The sequence below is a fragment of the Thermothielavioides terrestris genome, chromosome 6 (assembly GCF_000226115.1).
Source record: "Thermothielavioides terrestris NRRL 8126 chromosome 6, complete sequence".
NCBI classification, from domain to species: domain Eukaryota; kingdom Fungi; phylum Ascomycota; class Sordariomycetes; order Sordariales; family Chaetomiaceae; genus Thermothielavioides; species Thermothielavioides terrestris.
Window position 1 is genome coordinate 583875 of NC_016462.1, and position 16449 is coordinate 600323.

The following is a 16449-nucleotide window of genomic DNA, read 5'->3' on the forward strand; positions in this document are numbered from 1 at the left end:
CTGGCCGAGAGCACTGTCGAGCTTGGCTTTCGGTCGGAGTTGAGGTTGACGGTTGTTCACGGAAACGGCCGTGCAGCGGCAGTGTCACCTCGGCACTGCTGCACAACACCAAGCATGGAGCGTGGTCTCGCTTGTCTTGATTCGTGCTGTTTCACCGCTTGTTATGATTGGAAGGTTTTCTATGCCTACTCTTTCTTCTTGTCTATTTCCATCGACAGCTCTTCTTGTTCTATTCTTATCCCTCGTTTAACAAAAGTTACTTCCGCGGACCATGTGATAGCTTCTGAACTCATTCTTTCTTGTAACTTTTGTTTTGTCTACGGGCAGTGCGCGCTGCAGGACAAAACACTGCGCTTTACAAACCAATGTGGCTTTCCGCTTGCTTAGACAGCCAACGTTCCTCGCTTATCTGTAAAACAAGGCATCGAGGCCAGGTGTGAGAGGCGGTGCTGCAGGATTATAATATTTATTATGCTTATTTTTCCTTTACCGAATTCGCTGGCCGGCATGTCGCTCCTTCAACCAGTACAGAAGGTAGGCATGCAGGATGCTATTAGGGGGGAGCTATGCTTTGAACGCGGAGCTGTTTCCCTGCTGCGGAGCGTCCCCGGCTTTGTTTCTGCGTGGAGGCCTACAATACAGGGTCGCACTGCGCCGCCTTGCCCTCGCACCTCGCTTCATCAGACCGCTCGGACTTAGGTCCGGCGGTGAGGGCGGTGTTGGTGGCAAAAAGCAGGAGTCCAGAATAGACCCTTCATTTCGGCGCCTGTTGGAAGATCTGCCTTGTTGTTGGCAGACAGACACGTGTTGGGCGTTTCCAAGCGTCGCGAGCTTGCGGATGTGTAGGGAAAACTGTGTGTTGGATGTGTGACCATTCTTTGTGCCTTCACCGACATTGATGACGACGACCACTCAGAACCTCGAGCTTTTTCGGCCCTCGACCCGGTGGTGGTGTGCACGGCAGCCTGTCCGATTGCCCGCTCGGTGGTGGGGCAGCCGGCATGCGGTCTGCCTTCGGGATTCATCGGTTTGCGGAGATGCTCGCTCCCTGTCTGCCGAAGAGGCGGATGATCCCAGCTTGCATTGCAGCACGCAAGGAATCTGTGCCAAGCTGGATTTGCAGCATGCAAGGACCCTGTGCCAGGCTGGGACCGCTGCTCAAGGCCTGGCCCGTTATGGGAACACCCAGCTGCCTTGCCTTGGCTGCCTGACCTCTCGCCGGCGGTCTTGTGACCGATTTTCCGGGGCTCCAGCTGCCCGGATTTCGGCCTGGTTGACCGCGCTGGACCGGAGCACGGCGTGGCGCCTTGTGGTATTCTTGTCATCGGCTTGCGCCCTTGTCATTGTAAGGTAGTCTGCGCCATGGGACGGGACGGTTCCAAACTATGACGACAGACGGCGATCGCTTCTTGGCGCTGGCGGGGCCAGGGCAGGGGTCCTCGTAGGCTGTCGTCTCCACACCATGGCAGCACCATGGCAGGGTGGGGGGGGGGGGGGGGGGCCTTCCGGGTCGCGGGGTGAGCTCGGGGTTAGTGTCGGGCGCAGTCCCAGCAGTGGTGCGCGCACCGAATGCGCAGCTGCGCAAGCTTTGGACAGAGCTTGAATGTTCCAGTTTCTGGTTGACCCCTCCGACCCCTCCCCCGCAATCATCCGTTTTGAACATCGCATCGGTGATGCATTTCCGCTACGGTACCTTATCAGAGAACTGCCATTGTCCAATGACACTTGGTTGTGCTTCAGATAATCGACTCGGACTGTCAGTTGCGAAAATTCGTGTCTGATTTGCGCGATGATGGGCCGGTTTGTCGGCAGTTCTCGATGCTCATCTGAGCAAAGCGAAGCGGTCCAGTGTACAGTACATACCAGATACCGAGATACATTCTTTATACGAGGGACGAGCTTGAGCTGCTCCGCAGTGACGCGGTTGTTGTCTGACTGGACTGCCTTAGTGTTGTTTCCTCTGTTTGAAGCGTAGAGGTGTCTACTGCGTACGGTACATATGTCGTACATGCCCGGGTACGTGGATGTGCGGATACACTTTTTGGTGAGTCACTGGGATTGGCCGTTTGGTCGGCCTGGTCGAGGACGTTGCGGCGGATCCGTCGTGGGAAGTGGAGACACCAGCAATGAAGATTTGTGTGGTAGGGCTGGGAGTTCATCCCTCTTCGCGGGTCCAGTAGCCTGTTTGGCGGCATGAACATTGCACCTCCCAAAGCATGTGTTGGTTTACTGTCTAGAAACAAAATCCCTCGCAGCGGACGTACAGCCTGACAAAGGGGGTGAGCAAGACCCAGGCTCAGTTTGCTGGGCTGTTATTCATTCCAAATCATCGAGAACGGGCTAGAAAGAGGAAGAAGATCTTCTCGGGGTATGCGGAGTACGCACGGAGTACTGTGGAAGGCGACGCCGTTTTGTGTCACTAAGGTGTGGAGGGGGCGCCGTGGCTTCCGTGTCAGAAACGGTGAATTGGCTTTCGAGCAACATCCCGAGGTGAGAGAAAAATGCGCAGACGAGAAAAAACGTGTCCCGGACAAGACCCCGCCCGCATCTTGGCCGGCGCGCAGGACAACAAGCAATCGAAAGGTGGCATCACGGCGAGCAACGGGTGAGTCACCGTCCACCGTCCGCGCCGCGCTCGCAAGCGCTGAAGGAGCCACGCTGATTCGTCTGCTCGCGGCCAAGTGGCCCACCCGTGGACGAGCGTTTTGTTGGAGTCGCACATACTGGGCTCTTTGTGGTGCCATCCAAATTCAGCGCAGGCATTCCTGATGTCCCTTGTCCCAAACGGGCGCTCTTCCTGGTGGCAACGGATGCCAGCACACATGTCGGTGGAACATGCCTCGACGTCGTGTAGACGAATGGAATGGTCACACAAGGGACGATTATCCAGGTCCCTTGTTGCATCGAAATTTTGGCTGGAAGGGAAAGGGGGTGGGGAGGCGCTCCTCGGCTGGGTCGTCGTTAAAGAGGTCCCGCCAAGACTAATTTCGGAGACTGCCGCGTACAAGTAATTACAAATCGGCAGGCCGCGACGACTTCGAGCAACATCAACAACGAACAATCGTAAAGACTCGTCGCAACAACTTTACGAAAACTCAACCAAATCGAAAAAAAAGAAAACGAAGATAACCCGTACCCTAACTATAATCTATATCCTAACCTTAACCTAAACCCTAACCAGGGGAGGGCTAGCGCCGCCCCCCGTACCCCTAGCGAACTAACCCGTGGCGATAGAGCAAACGCCTTGGCGATGGTGGCTACGTAATAACGTTGTAAAAACATAGCCGACAATTGGCCGAAATTAGTCTTGGCGGGACCTCTTTAACGTCTACCCTGGGCTGTGCGGTTGGACCTGCCTCGCGGATATCCGGCAGGGGGTTGTCCCTGGGGTGGGCACTGCCGCAACTTCGGAGGCCGCTCAGGCTTTCGGTGAGCCTTGCGGTCTGGATGCCTAGAATAGGTATGACTCCAAATTCCCTCTGCTGCCCGTGGCTGCCTTTTGCCGGGGTGGGCAGATTCGGGAAGCCCTGAAGGCCTGATACCTCGACCCCTCCCCCTCCTTGTTTCCCGCACATGCATCTTTCACCTGCGGTCGCTTTTGAAGGCAGCCTTCGTCCAGATTCCGAGCGACCAAGAGAGGGAAACCTTAATAAAAGCGCCTCGGGGAGTTCTCCTGTGTTCCAGGTTCCTCTTGCCGTCATCCACCGTCTTGCGAAATTTTTTTTCCTCGAGTGAGACAGACAAGCGAAATTTGTTCCTGCCCAAGGATATTTTTAAAGCGTTTCACTTATACCTGCGCCCAAACCGGCATTCCTCGCTCGGCTGCAGCCCACATTTACCCCCTTGACTTCTGCGCCCACACTTTTTTTCTCCTCGCAGATATACCGAGCTCTCCCAGTTGGGCACTGCTGCAGCGCCGCCGTCGAATCAGCACACAACACATCTTGGATTTTTGGCTGCTTTAGCTCCTCTCCTCATACCATCGCGTCTGCCGACATGAGCGTCAAGTTCCGCCGGGCCTCACCTACGGGGGGCTACGAGCATCAGCGAAGCGACTCGGGGTTCAGCGACTGCGAGAGCCATGCATCCAATGCCGATCGTGGCTACCTCGAGGACCAGGGCATCTACAGCATCCGAAAAGCTCTCGAAACCACGCGCCAGGAGCGCGACGACTGGCGCAACAAGGCTGCCGACCTTGAAAGCAGCCTGAAGCAGCTCCGCAACGATCTCGAACAGACCAAGGCCAGGATGCGCGCCCTCACCAACGAGAACGAAATCCTCTCTCAGGAGAAGGACTCGCTCACCAAGGCCAACAAGGAGCTCTCTGAACAGAACGCCGAGCTCCAGGAGACGATCAAGGAGCTGAAGAAGGCCAACCGCAAGAGCAGCGGCGCCTCGTCGCCCTCAGCGACATCCGAGTCGTCCGACGAGAAGAAGCTGCGCCGCAGCTCCAGCAAGCGGCACAAGGAGTCGTCGGGGAGGACCGAGAAGGAGAAAGGCCGCGACCGAGAGCGCGACCGGGAGCGCGAGAAGGAGCGGGAGAAGGAGCGCGAGCGCGAGCGACGCAAGGAGAAGGAGAAGGAGAAGGCCGCCCAGGAAGAAACCGAGCGACTCCGCAAGCGCTTCGATACGCGTGGCGAGGAAAGCGACGCCAAGAGCAGCAGCACTTCCACGAGGAGCCAGCGAAGACGCGACAGCTACATCGAGCCGCTTGGCCACGGCGCGCCACGACCGCAGGTTCCTGTTCCTCCTTCGCCATCACGGCAGTACCCGGCGTACGCGACCACGACCGCGTCAGCCTACCCAACAGCTTCCGCTTACTCGAGCATCCGCGATCCATTCGTCAGCACCATTCCGCGGTCTCATCACCCCGCAGTCTACGTTGCCGATGAGTACAGCAGCTACGCCGTAGTCGACGACGAATACGGAGCTCCGCGATCGACCCGGCACGCGAGGTAATGCGGCCGGCGAAGGAGCACGCGACAAATGCAACACCAACATCGACATCTTCATTCGGTTGGTTCGCGCCAGCTGCATTCCTGACGCCAGTCCGCCGATTGGCGGGACCCTGCACCGAGCTTTGCTTCCTTCCTGCAGCCCTGGCGATGGGCTACTGCGAGCGTCACGATTTCCACCATTGCCCACTCTGCTTCCCCCGCGCCAAAAAAAACTTTGTTCGTTGGGCTGCAGCCGCGCGATGCCCAACGCAGCCCCACATCCCCTGATCGGAACCCCAGCGTCACATTGGAAACCCCCGGCACACACGCGCACAACCCTTGCCGTCGCATGAAACATCCGGGCGGCCTCCATTTCGGCTCACCCGGCCCAAAAGCTTGCCGGGAGATTTTCGCTCCTCACCTGCGCCGCACTCGAGCTCAGCCCAGCCGTCAGCCACAACACATGCATCCCCTGCCTGGACCGAGCCTGTGGGTCCAGCCTGACTTGGCGGTTGCCCACAGCGACGCGCACGCGGCTCAAGTTCACTTCACTTGGGGGCTCCACTGCGAATCGTTCGTTCGGGTTTTGTGGGGTTTTGTTTCCATCCTCTCGGGAAGTGGACCATGAGCGGGAGACCCCGCGAGCTCCATTTCGGGCAGACCCCACGGTTTCCACAACGTTATTCCTGTTCCCACCTGCATGTTTCATTTCATTTCGTTTGGGGGAGCTTTATCGCCGTTTGTTGTTTTCTCTTGGCAATTTCCCCCGGCAATCTTTGTTTGTTTTTTCCCCTCATATACCCCGTTGTTTCCTTGGTCTTGTTTGTCGTGTTGTATCAACCACAATTACGTTTTCGGGCATGTATGTCTGTCTCCCCCCTGGAACGGAGCGCGGGGGCGGGGTGGAATGAACACTGGGATGGGATTCAACACCGTCGGATATTGGGTATGGATGGGAACGGGTTATTACACTACACGGGAATTGTTGGGTTGCATGGATCCTCTATAGAGCTTTTAGATAGACTTCCCCCTTGTCTTGTCCCCACGGCAACGGCTTGGCTTTTTTATGGACGAGACACACACACACACACACACACGCACGCACGTCATGTATTCCGGGTTCTGTATCATGCCGTTGGCATTGGACGGCAATTTCTGTGGAAACGGGGATCGGGAACAGGATCGATAGAAGTGGTTTCCTCGCTGGATCTAGTTGGAATTGATCTGAACTTTTTTTTTCCGATTGCGGTGCGCGTCCTTTCGTCGTTTGACGTGTGACATAAACTAGATATGTCTGTCAGTCTTGATGACTTTAGAAACCCTGTCTGGCACCCAAGGTGGCGACCAGCCATAGGCTTGCACCTCGAGCGCCGGCGGGATCATCGGGAGAACCTGGCGGTGATGTTCATATCCCGTGTCCGGTTTCGCTCCCTTCTCGAATATGATTATTCACTTGCAAGCCCGGCGAGGGAGCTTGCATCTGACCTCACTGAGCGCTTAGTCAGATAACCACCGACACTGAAGTGTATGTAGAAGGACCCAGCGCCGCCACACTGTCTGAGTGTAGGCAGGCAATGTAGGTGGGTGGATGGGTAGCTGTGATAGTGGAGTCTCTGGCACGCAAGGCAAGAAGATGGATGGAAAAAGCCTGCCCGTTACAGGCCCAGGATCTTGGTCATCACGGTATGAGTGCAAATATGCCGACTCCTTCCCTCTAACTCCCCGTCATTACAAGCACGAGCCGAGCACCCTTCGAGAACTGCCATTCCACGCCCCTATCCACTTGCCGTCTCCTTAAGAATCGCACGTACAGCACCCGCTTCAAAGACAATTCAGTGCGAGCCCTACCGCTATGCACTCACGCTGTACCCGCCGAAACCCCCGAGCCAGCCGCACCGCCTCCAGCCCCATCACTCTTCTTCGCACCACCGCCACTGCCACCGCCTTCCTTCTTACCCTCCTTCCCCTCCTTCGCATCCTTATCTTTATCCCCCCTCCCCCGTCCGCCGCGTCTCCTTCCACCGCGCTTGCCTCCCGGCTGCTGCTCACCAGAGCCTGCCTTGTCCCCGGCCGCGGTAGCAGGTCCGGCTGCCGAAGCGGGAGCTGGGGTTTGTTGTTGTTGTGTTGGGGGTGGCGCAGACTGAGTTTGGCCTTGAGTTTGCTCCGGTGGGGCAGGTTGCGGAGCAGGAGCGGCAGCGGGAGAAGCAGCCTTGGCCGGCGGCTGAGCCTGTTGGGCCTGTGCAGACGCCGGCGCAGGATGAGCAGCGTTCTTCCCCTGCGTCGGCGCCGATGCCGACCCTTTCTTGCCCATCTCCTTGCGCTCGAGGACCTGCACGGTGGCTTGGGCGACGGCGACGGGGCTGGCGGCCATGGCCTTGGCGAGGCCGTCGTGGCTGGCGAAATCGACGTAGGCGAAGCCCTTCTTGCGGTCGATCTCGACGCTTGTGACGGTGCCGAACGCCTGGAGGGCCTCTTTGAGCAGTGCCTCGGTTACGCCTTGGGAGTGGTTGGCGTGCTTGACGAACGCACGAGTGGCACCTGGGCTCGGAGCGGCCGGCGTGCTCGCTTTCTTGGAAGCGGCGCCCTGCTTTTGGGCGGTGGACTTGGGCCCAGACGCAGGGGCTGCTGTTGCGGGCTGAGCTGATACGTTGGGTGTGGAGGGACCTGATGGCGCTGATGTTGTCGCGGGTTGTGTTTGCGGCGATGGGACTTGCTGGCTGCTGTCCTTCTTCTTCAACACGGCGATAGGCCCTTTTGGCGGGGTCGAGGTGGCGGGCTCTGCCGGTTTCTCGCCCTTGGTGTCACCCTTCGCATCTCCCTTTGGTTTCCCGGTATCTTCGCCAGTGCCGCGTTTCCTATTCCGTGCTCTGCCTGAAGCGGAGGGCTGTGTTTTGGCAGGAGCGGACGACGCCGAGGACTCCGCGGGCGAAGAAGGGGCTGCTGGCTCCGACGCAGCGGTCACGATTGGCTTCCCGGTCTCCTTCGTAGGGGTTGCCTTTGCCTCTGCTTCTGCTTTGGCCGCTTCTTGGCGGGCCTTGCGGTGCGCATTCCCAGGGCTAAGGCCCAAGTCGCGTTGCAGTATCCGGGCAGCAGCAGCTATGCCGGCCCTGCGGCTCTTTGGGAGAGCCTCCTGGGATCCTGACTGGGCGCTGGGCTGGGCGCTGGGCTGGGCGCTCGGCTGCATCTGGGCTGCAACAGCCTTTGCGGCCTCGGCGGCCGCTTCTGCTGCAGCAGCGGCCTTCTTAGTTAGGATCTTGACTGACTCCTTCGGCTTCTGCGCGGGCTTCTCTGGCGCTTTTTCCTTCTCAGGCTTGCCATCCCTGGATTTCTTCTTGGGCTCCTCAGCAGCCGCCGGGGCTGTCTTGGCCTTGCCCCCCTGCGAGTCATGTCGCGCGTGCTTTGCGCTCTTTGCCGCAGCGGCGTCCTTGGCCTTAGCCGCCCTCTTCTCCTTCAGGTACTCGACTAAGGGCGTTGTTGTCGTCTTTTCGGTCTTGCTGGTCTCTTCAGCGCCCTGGTCCGCGTTGGGAGCTTCTTTGTTAACGTCAGGATTGGCCAGGCCCTCGAGAAAAGCCATAAATTCCGGGTCTTGGTCAATGGTGCCCTGGCGTCCATCCACGCGCTTCTTGCCGCTGGGGATCTTCTTGTAGGTGGCGAACTCGACGGTAGGCAGGGACACGAGGGCGGGGTCATTGTACGTCTCCTTGGCATCCTCCCACTTGTTCGACTGCACCGTCTGGAGAAGCGCGGTCAAAAGGTCCCTCCGGGTGACATGGAGATATGCGCGGGCGGGCCGCGACGGCTTTGATGGACTGTTGGGGGCGGCGAATCAGTACTTTCAGAAGTCATTGAACTGCTGGAACGGAGTGGCTCACTGTTTCGAGACTTTCCCCGGCCAGTACGAAAACCAGTCGACCCTGCCGTGTCCGACCGCCCACTCGTCCCCGAGGATGGTAACGAATTCCTCCTCTGTCATGCCCGGCGGTAAACGGCGAACCACGACCTTCTCGCCCTGCATGGGGGCTTTCACCTTGGGAGCCGTCGGCGCATCGGCGGAAGACTGGGTAAGTGAACCGCCGTTTGTCTTCTTCGACAACAGCTGTGGGGTGCCCATCACGGTGAAGAAGCCCGGCTTTGGGGCGGGGGGTGGGGGAAATCCGCCAAGCGCAAAGCAGCGAAAGGCGACGGTAGTTATCGGCAAGAGATGAGAACCCAGGCAGTCGCTGAATACCACTCGGAGTGCTCAGGTCGCACGTCGGCGTGTTCTCAACTCTCAAGCTCGGGGAGCGATGTTCAGTGCGATAATGGAGGGGTGAGGTTAAGTTGCTCGCAGCTCCCCATGAAATCGAGAATCTGATAAGGATGTGAGTGGGGCCGACTTTTATCAAGGACCGCTGCGGCAGCCTGCAGGGTCGGACATTGGCTCAGGTTGCTTGGCATGATGGTGCGCAAGCTGCAGCGGGGGGCCGCCCCGGAAGCGGGTCGAGGTGCCCTGGAACCGCACTCGGGGCGCGTAAATCTCGGTTGAATGGCGGGCCCCGATGCCATCCCGTCCCATCTGCGCCTCGGTGCTTCCGTGCCTAACCTCAGGTTCTTCCGTACAGTTTTACCTGGCTCGCAGCGGAACGACGGTGCCGTTGTTAGCCCCAATGCTTCCGATTTAGTGATTAAGGAGAATACACGCACGATCCTGATCCGACCGTGCATTAGTTAACAGCTCGGAAGCGGCGCCACCTGTGGGCGATCCAGCCCCTCCCCCTCCTCCGCCGCCATCACCCCCTCCACCGGACGCCCCCCCGTCGATCTCCCTCCTTCGCGTTCTCTCTCAACCATCACGATACGAATCAGACTCACACGCAACCGTCATGGCGACTGTGCCTAAGCCCGGTCCGGCAAACCTGCGGCCTGGCGCCGGCCTGGACGAGTGGCTTGAGGAGGCCAAGCAGTGCCACTACCTGCCCGAGCCGGTCATGAAGCAGCTGTGCGAGATGGTCAAGGAGGTGCTGATGGAGGAGTCCAATATCCAACCGGTGGTCACCCCAGTCACAATATGCGGCGACATCCACGGCCAGTTCTACGACCTGCTCGAGTTGTTCCGCGTCGCTGGCGGCATGCCCGGCGAGTCCAACGTGCAGGCCCCCACGACGAGCACGACCGTCATCACGTCCGACGACATCGAGCCGCCAACAGAGATCACAAACCCGAAGCTGAAGCAGAAGGTCAGGAATGCCGGGGCTGGCGCTGGGACCGAAACCGGGACCGGGAACGGGACCGGGACGGCAGACGACCATGAAGACGATGACGCGGCTGCCGCTGCCGAGACACACGAGGGGAGCGCCCCTCCAGCCGACTCGGGCTCGCAGTCCGCAGAGACCCGATTCGTCTTCCTCGGCGATTTCGTCGACCGGGGCTACTTCAGCCTCGAGACCTTTACTCTCTTAATGTGTTTGAAAGCAAAGTGAGCAAATGAGCTGCCGCCGCCTCTTGACCGGGACGCTCAGTTAACATGCGTGCCACTCCTCCAGATACCCCGATAGGATAGTCCTCGTGCGCGGCAACCACGAGTCGCGCCAAATAACGCAAGTGTACGGCTTCTATGAGGAGTGCCAGCAAAAGTACGGCAACGCGTCGGTGTGGAAGGCGTGCTGCCAGGTGTTCGACTTTCTCGTGCTGGCGGCCATCGTGGACGGGACGGTGCTGTGCGTGCACGGGGGGCTGAGCCCGGAGATCCGCACCATCGACCAGATCCGCGTCGTCGCGCGCGCCCAGGAGATCCCGCACGAGGGCGCCTTCTGCGACCTCGTCTGGAGCGACCCGGAGGACATCGAGACGTGGGCCGTCAGCCCGCGCGGCGCCGGCTGGCTGTTCGGCCACAAGGTCGCCACCGAGTTCAACCACGTCAACGGCCTGACCACCATCGCCCGCGCCCACCAGCTGGTGAACGAGGGCTACAAGGTATTTATTTCCTCCCTCCCCCAACCCCTCCCCGCCTTGTAGAATACCCGAACAAAACTAACAAAGCACTTTTTTTCCCCCTTCCAGTTCCACTTCCCCGAAAAGTCGGTCGTCACCGTCTGGTCCGCCCCCAACTACTGCTACCGCTGCGGCAACGTCGCCTCCATCATGACCGTCGACACCGCCCTGCGCACCAAGTTCGCCATCTTCTCCGCCGTCCCCGACGACCAGCGCCACATCCCCGGCGGCCGCCGCGGCGCCGGCGATTACTTCCTTTAGGGGGTTCACCAACCGCCCTGGAGGAGGGGGAGAAGGAGGAGGAGGAGGAGGAGGAGGGCCGTTCCCGCCGTTGTCGCTTCACTGTCGTTGCTGCAGTCGGTTGCTGGTTGTGAGGACCCGGAGGCTGGCTGGCGGTAGACTGCGTCGCGGCATTGTGAACTGCCGTCCTTCTCCTTTGGCGGGAGTGGGCCGTTCTGAGCGGCGCTAGGTTGATGGTAATGTGGCGTGCCGAGATCCGCTGATCTGCTCAGAACTGCGGGGACAGACCGCCCGGGGTGGGGGAGGGGGTGGGGGGGAAGGATAGAAGGGGATTGGAAGGGGATTCGTGCCGCGGGAAGCCACGCGGCCTACGTAGACTCCCAGGCGCGGCCGCGGGGCAGCGTGGGCTGAGGTGTCTGGTTTGCTTACCCACCGGTGGTATCCTGTCGCGAATATTTCTCACTAGGGTGCTGTGGCTGCTCTAGAGGTGGTGCATACCGTCCGTTTTTGTGCGGCATCCCCGGAATGGACTTCGTCCAGCACCTCTCAGGCTCGCGAGGAGTTCACGGGTTGTGGAAGGGTGGCAAGGGGGCGCATGTAACGAAATAGATGGACGGATTGATGAAGCGCGCAAACCGGCCGGCTGGGTGGGCGGTTCATGAGGGAAGACGACCGGCGAGCGCGCGTTGTAATGTTAGGCTTTTCGGTATCGAACGAAAGGGAGCAGAATAAGCGGGCATGCTGATACCCCTTAGACACCCATTTGTTCCCAAACCACTTGCACATGATGTTGGATTGGCCGGCAGTGCCTTGTATGGAGCGAGACAGATACTTGTTGATATGCGTGAGCAAATCATGGCTAAATTTTTGAACTTTTTTGGCCTGTATTAAGATTTCGCCCACCGTCTATCGAAGCGCTCGTCAACCACTGCTGAGCATCTCTAGAGCGTTTGTTATAATGCAAAACACCGCTTCCCCGGGTGTCACAATCACCACGTCCCGTCAGGACACATCATACACATTACCCCCACCACCACCACCTATCTTTTCTTTCTCTGCCATCCCCCGGGAATGCAGAGCGCATCACCTCAGCCCCTTCAGCTCCTCCTCGACCTCCTGCTTGACCAGCTCCCGCACGGCGGTCCAGTCGTTGGCCACGTCGCGGACCCTCTTCTCCTTCTTGTCGAGCCCGACGAACTCGGGCGGGAGCACCTTGGCGTCGAACTCGAAGCCGGGCTCGTCCCGCAGGGCGAGCGTCACGGCGCCGGCGAACTTGGCCGGGTGCGCGGTCGACAGCGCGATGGTGGGCACGCCGGGGGCGCGCGCGGCCGACCGCCTCGCGGCCTCGACGCCGACGGCCGTGTGCGGGTCCAGCACGTAGCCGACCTCCTTGTACAGGCTGCGGATGGTGTCGAGGGTCTGCTGGTCGCTGACGCGCTCGCTCTCGAAGGTGCGGCGGGCGGCCTCGAGCACGTCCTTGTAGACGGGGCCGAAGCCGCCCTTGGTCTTGAGGTCGGCGAGCCAGGCCGAGACCTCCTGGCCGGCCTGCTTCTTGTTCCATTCGTCGTCCATGCCGGCGCTGGACGCGAACTCGTAGGCGAGGAACCAGAGCAAGCGCTCGAAGTTGGAGGACACGAGGATGTCCATGGCCGGCGACAGCGTCTCCTTGACGCCGTCCTCGTGCGCCTTGACGCCGTCCGCGGGGAGGCCGCCCTCGGCCGCGGCGCCGTACGCGGGCTTCTTCTCGTACCGGCCCGTCTTCCAGAACCGGTCGAGGATGTCGTTCTCGTTGGTCGCGATGACGAGTTTGTCGACGGGCAGGCCCATGCGGTGGGCAAAGTAGCCGGCCAAGATGTCGCCGAAGTTGCCCGTCGGGACGACGAAGCGCACCTTGTCGCCGATCTTGAACGAGTCGGGTTGTTGGCGGGCGAGCGAGAAGTACGAGTAGAAGTAGTAGACGGTCTGGGCGAGGATGCGCGCCCAGTTGATCGAGTTGACGGCGCCGAGCTTGTGGCTGGAGTTGATGTCGGGGTCGGCGAACAGAGCCTTGACGATGTCCTGAGAGGGGGAGAGAAAAAAAAAAATGTGAGCAAGGATCCTCGGGCGCACCGGCGCGGTCGTCACCTCGTCGCACTCACCTGGCAATTGTCGAAGTTGCCCGTCACGGCGAGGTTGTGGACGTTGGCGTCGAGCACCGTAGTCATCTGGAGTTCTTGAATGGGGCTCACGCGGCCCTTGGGATGGAGCATGAAGACGGAGACATCCTTCTTCCCCCGCAGGCCGTAGATGGCGGCCGAGCCCGTGTCGCCGCTGGTAGCGCCCACCACGGTGAGGTGATACCTGTCCCGCCCCGTCTTGCCCTCGTTCCGGCGCACCAAAAAGTACTCGAAAAGGTTGCCGAGGAACTGTAGCGCCACATCCTTGAAGGCGAATGTCGGCCCGTGGAAGAGCTCTAGCAGGTGGATGTTCCCCTGCAGCTGGATGAGCGGGGTGACGTCGGGGGACCGGAAAGTGGCGTAGCTGCGGCGGATGATGTCCTTGAGGTCCTCGGCCGGGATCTCGGAGGGCGAGATGTAGAGCGACAGGACGTTGAAGGCAAGATCAACGAACGAGAGGTCCTTCCAGGACTCCCATTGCTCGGCGGCGGGAATCTCATGGGGAATGTACAGACCGCCGTCGGAGGCGAGGCCCTTGAGGACGACCTCCTCGAAGGAGAGCTGTTATTCGCAAAGCGTCAGCGCTGTGCGGTCCTCTCGCCGCCGGCAGATGGCTCGCGCGATGCGATGTGCGAGAAAAAGGGAAGGGTAGGGGCCAGGGCCTACACCGCTGTCGTCGCCCCGCGTGCTCAAGTAGCGCTGCGACTCGGTGTGCGTCTGGCCGGAGGAGCCGTTCGTGACAGCGCCGTTCGACATGGTGGCACGAGGTTATCTCTCGAGATGGCTGACGGGCGGTCGATAGTTGCGGTTGGAACCCAACTGCTTCGGGGTCGCGGGCGGACAGCAAGGTGAAGGAGTCAGAGGCTGGCGGCGGGCGGGAAGCGGTGCCGAGCATCGGCGGGCGGGCCCGCCGCAAGGGCGCTGCTGGAGCCTGCAGCGCAGAATTTTGCCCCGCACTGATACCACTTACATGGTGCAAACCAAATGGCGGGGGACCAGGGACGGCGTGCGGGTTTCTGAGCCAAGTAACTCACTTTCTCCAGTCCGTGGCCACATACAGTCCCGTCAATTGCCATGGAGAGGCGCCAGCCAGAATGAATTGATGCAATTGATGCATATTCCTAGCCGCGGAAGGCAGAGGCGTCATTCGTGGAGCTGGGGCACGGCGTGCGCAGGGCAGGACGGCCGTTCTCGTCCCAAAACGACCAAGATGAATTTGGCTTCGGATGACTGGCTGCGAGGTCCCACTCGATGCCCAGATCAGATCAAGCCCCAAACCCCAAACAGGATGCGCTTCTGCGAGTGTCGACAGCACGACGGTCTTATACCTTTTTGCTGCATGCTTCTCGGAAAGTATCAGCGATCGGGTTGCGGCGGTCGATTCGCCGTGCGCACGCCGCATCGGGTCCGGGCTCCGAAGGTCAGTCGTGTTCCCATGCAGATCCATGTCGAATTCGCTTGTACCGTGTGCCAAGTGGTGCAGGTTGACACAACTTAACGGTGGCAAGCGCATTCAGACAGAGATGTGGGCAGCATGGGGCCTCGCGGTGCCGCCATCTTCCAGGCGCGGCGGCGGACCTCATGGCCTGGAACGTGGTTGGGTTCCAAACCCGGAACATCAGGTGGCCGCGACCCGCCGCTTGGTGTTTGCTTGTGAGTAAGCGCCAAACAGTCAACAGACTCGCGGGATCATGGCAGTCCGTTCTGATGCCCGCAAGATGGCTCGTTGGAAGTGTGCGTGGAGCAGGATCAAGGTCTACGGAGGATCGAGATGTTCAAACGATGAAAGACGACGCTTGCGGAGCTGTGGAACAGCAAGAATAACATACACTAACAATATCTGGACCCCCCGCACACTCGGGAACTGCGTTGCAATCCGAATTGGTCATGGCCCATTGCACGCTTGACGCGGCCTGCTGCTGTGTGGTTGTCAGACGACGGAATGAGTGGGAGTTTGTGTGACTGGATTGGCGTCTGGCGACAAATGGCCGCCCACCAACTGATCGTGGGGCGCTGCACAGTGCAGAAGGGTGGGGTCTCTTCTCAGTCCATTGGCCAGCCCCAAGCTTGGGGGACGCGGGGCTAAAGCGGAAGATGGGTCCACCTAGTGCATGGCGGAGGCGGAGCCCAATCCATTGGCAGACGGCAACGACGGACGCAGCCCCTGGCCCCGCTAGGCAGTTAACGCTAGTTTAGGTCATGGAGTTTACTTGATGGCCGGCTGGAACCCTGCGGGTGTCCAAGTAAGCCCAGTCATCGACAACGAATGGCTTGCCATGAGAGGACCTGGATGATGGACAAAGCATTTTCCCAGCCATTACGCTACTATGTATGTTGACGTTTGAGAAGCCCCGCAACGGGCGCCGAAGTGATGGAGTCTGGCCGCCGATTTGGGGCATGGTCAGCACTGGAATTCTGAGACTGACGGCCGCGGAGGCAAGCAGTGTTGGCCGCAGACGATCACCGCGATCAAACATGGGTGAGAGGATCGAATGATTTTCAACAGCATTGTGGAGGTAGAGAGGGGAGGGAGGTGGTCAGGTACCTATAGCAGGATCAACGCGTCGGCAAATCAGTACCTACCGCATCGCTCTTCATCGTTTGCATCTTCAGTTTCTCGCTCTTCCTTTGTTCGACCGTGATTCTTAGCGCAAAACCAAAACCAAAACCAAAGTCACCACATAAGGTTGGCAGGCCGTTTTGCTGGCCGCTCATTGCGCCGACCAGAGAGGCAACTGACGCCATTGCTGTTCCACAGCTTGTCTTATCTGCCGCGCAGCCGCTGCACTGCTGCTGCACTGTGTGCTTGTTCACATCCTCAACGCAGATAACACGGGGACCTGGCGATAAGGCTGCACACTGTACAGTGTATTCCGCACTCCTGCCTCTTCCCCCTCCCTCGACTCCTCACGTCCCCGACATTGGGGAGCCAGTCATCCGGCTCTCCCTGTTTCTTTCTCTCCCACTCTCCAATTGTTGATCGACGGGGGCGACGACGGTATAAATCCACAAAGGAAAACAGACAGACCCAAGCCCCTCCTCGTCATCACGCCGACCATTCATCGGGGCAGTTATTGCTTCCCTCGAAGATTCCAAGCTCGACCGCGATCTCGATCCCGATCCCGATTTTGACCCCCGGAAACCTT

General features: G+C 59.7%; 4 protein-coding genes across 4 annotated transcripts; 2 read left to right on the forward strand and 2 right to left on the reverse strand.

The window, feature by feature from the left end:
* Positions 1–3467: 3467 nt before the first annotated feature.
* Positions 3468–4959, forward strand: THITE_164702 (uncharacterized protein; the record flags this gene model as incomplete). Its single annotated transcript, XM_003657403.1, has 1 exon — positions 3468–4959. The coding sequence occupies exon 1, from the start codon at positions 3997–3999 to the stop codon at positions 4957–4959; it is 963 nt and encodes a 320-aa protein (XP_003657451.1). The 5' UTR covers positions 3468–3996.
* A 1806-nt stretch (positions 4960–6765) lies between these two features.
* On the reverse strand, positions 6766–9264 carry THITE_2123179 (uncharacterized protein). Its single transcript, XM_003657404.1, has 2 exons — positions 8810–9264; positions 6766–8746 (listed from the first exon to the last, which is right to left on the reverse strand). The coding sequence occupies exons 1-2, from the start codon at positions 9046–9048 to the stop codon at positions 6796–6798; spliced, it is 2190 nt and encodes a 729-aa protein (XP_003657452.1). The 5' UTR covers positions 9049–9264; the 3' UTR covers positions 6766–6795.
* A 223-nt stretch (positions 9265–9487) lies between these two features.
* THITE_2123181 (uncharacterized protein) lies at positions 9488–11449 on the forward strand. The gene is made up of 3 exons (XM_003657405.1): positions 9488–10392; positions 10460–10889; positions 10977–11449. The coding sequence occupies exons 1-3, from the start codon at positions 9800–9802 to the stop codon at positions 11166–11168; spliced, it is 1215 nt and encodes a 404-aa protein (XP_003657453.1). The 5' UTR covers positions 9488–9799; the 3' UTR covers positions 11169–11449.
* A 781-nt stretch (positions 11450–12230) lies between these two features.
* Positions 12231–14059, reverse strand: THITE_2058212 (uncharacterized protein; the record flags this gene model as incomplete). The annotated part of the gene is made up of 3 exons (XM_003657406.1): positions 12231–13205; positions 13286–13864; positions 13970–14059. The coding sequence occupies 3 exons, from the start codon at positions 14057–14059 to the stop codon at positions 12231–12233; spliced, it is 1644 nt and encodes a 547-aa protein (XP_003657454.1).
* Positions 14060–16449: the final 2390 nt, after the last annotated feature.

What these genes read in the sequence shown, in the direction of transcription:
- THITE_2123179 (XM_003657404.1), bottom strand. Translation starts at nt 9,048, where the DNA reads ATGGGCACCCCACAGCTGTTGTCGAAGAAGACAAACGGCGGTTCACTT. An exon ending in CCGGGGAAAGTCTCGAAACA is followed by an intron (nt 8,747 to 8,809) that starts GTGAGCCACTCC and finishes CGCCCCCAACAG; the next exon opens with TCCATCAAAGCCGTCGCGGC.
- THITE_2123181 (XM_003657405.1), top strand. Translation starts at nt 9,800, where the DNA reads ATGGCGACTGTGCCTAAGCCCGGTCCGGCAAACCTGCGGCCTGGCGCC. An exon ending in TTAATGTGTTTGAAAGCAAA is followed by an intron (nt 10,393 to 10,459) that starts GTGAGCAAATGA and finishes CCACTCCTCCAG; the next exon opens with ATACCCCGATAGGATAGTCC. An exon ending in TGGTGAACGAGGGCTACAAG is followed by an intron (nt 10,890 to 10,976) that starts GTATTTATTTCC and finishes TCCCCCTTCCAG; the next exon opens with TTCCACTTCCCCGAAAAGTC.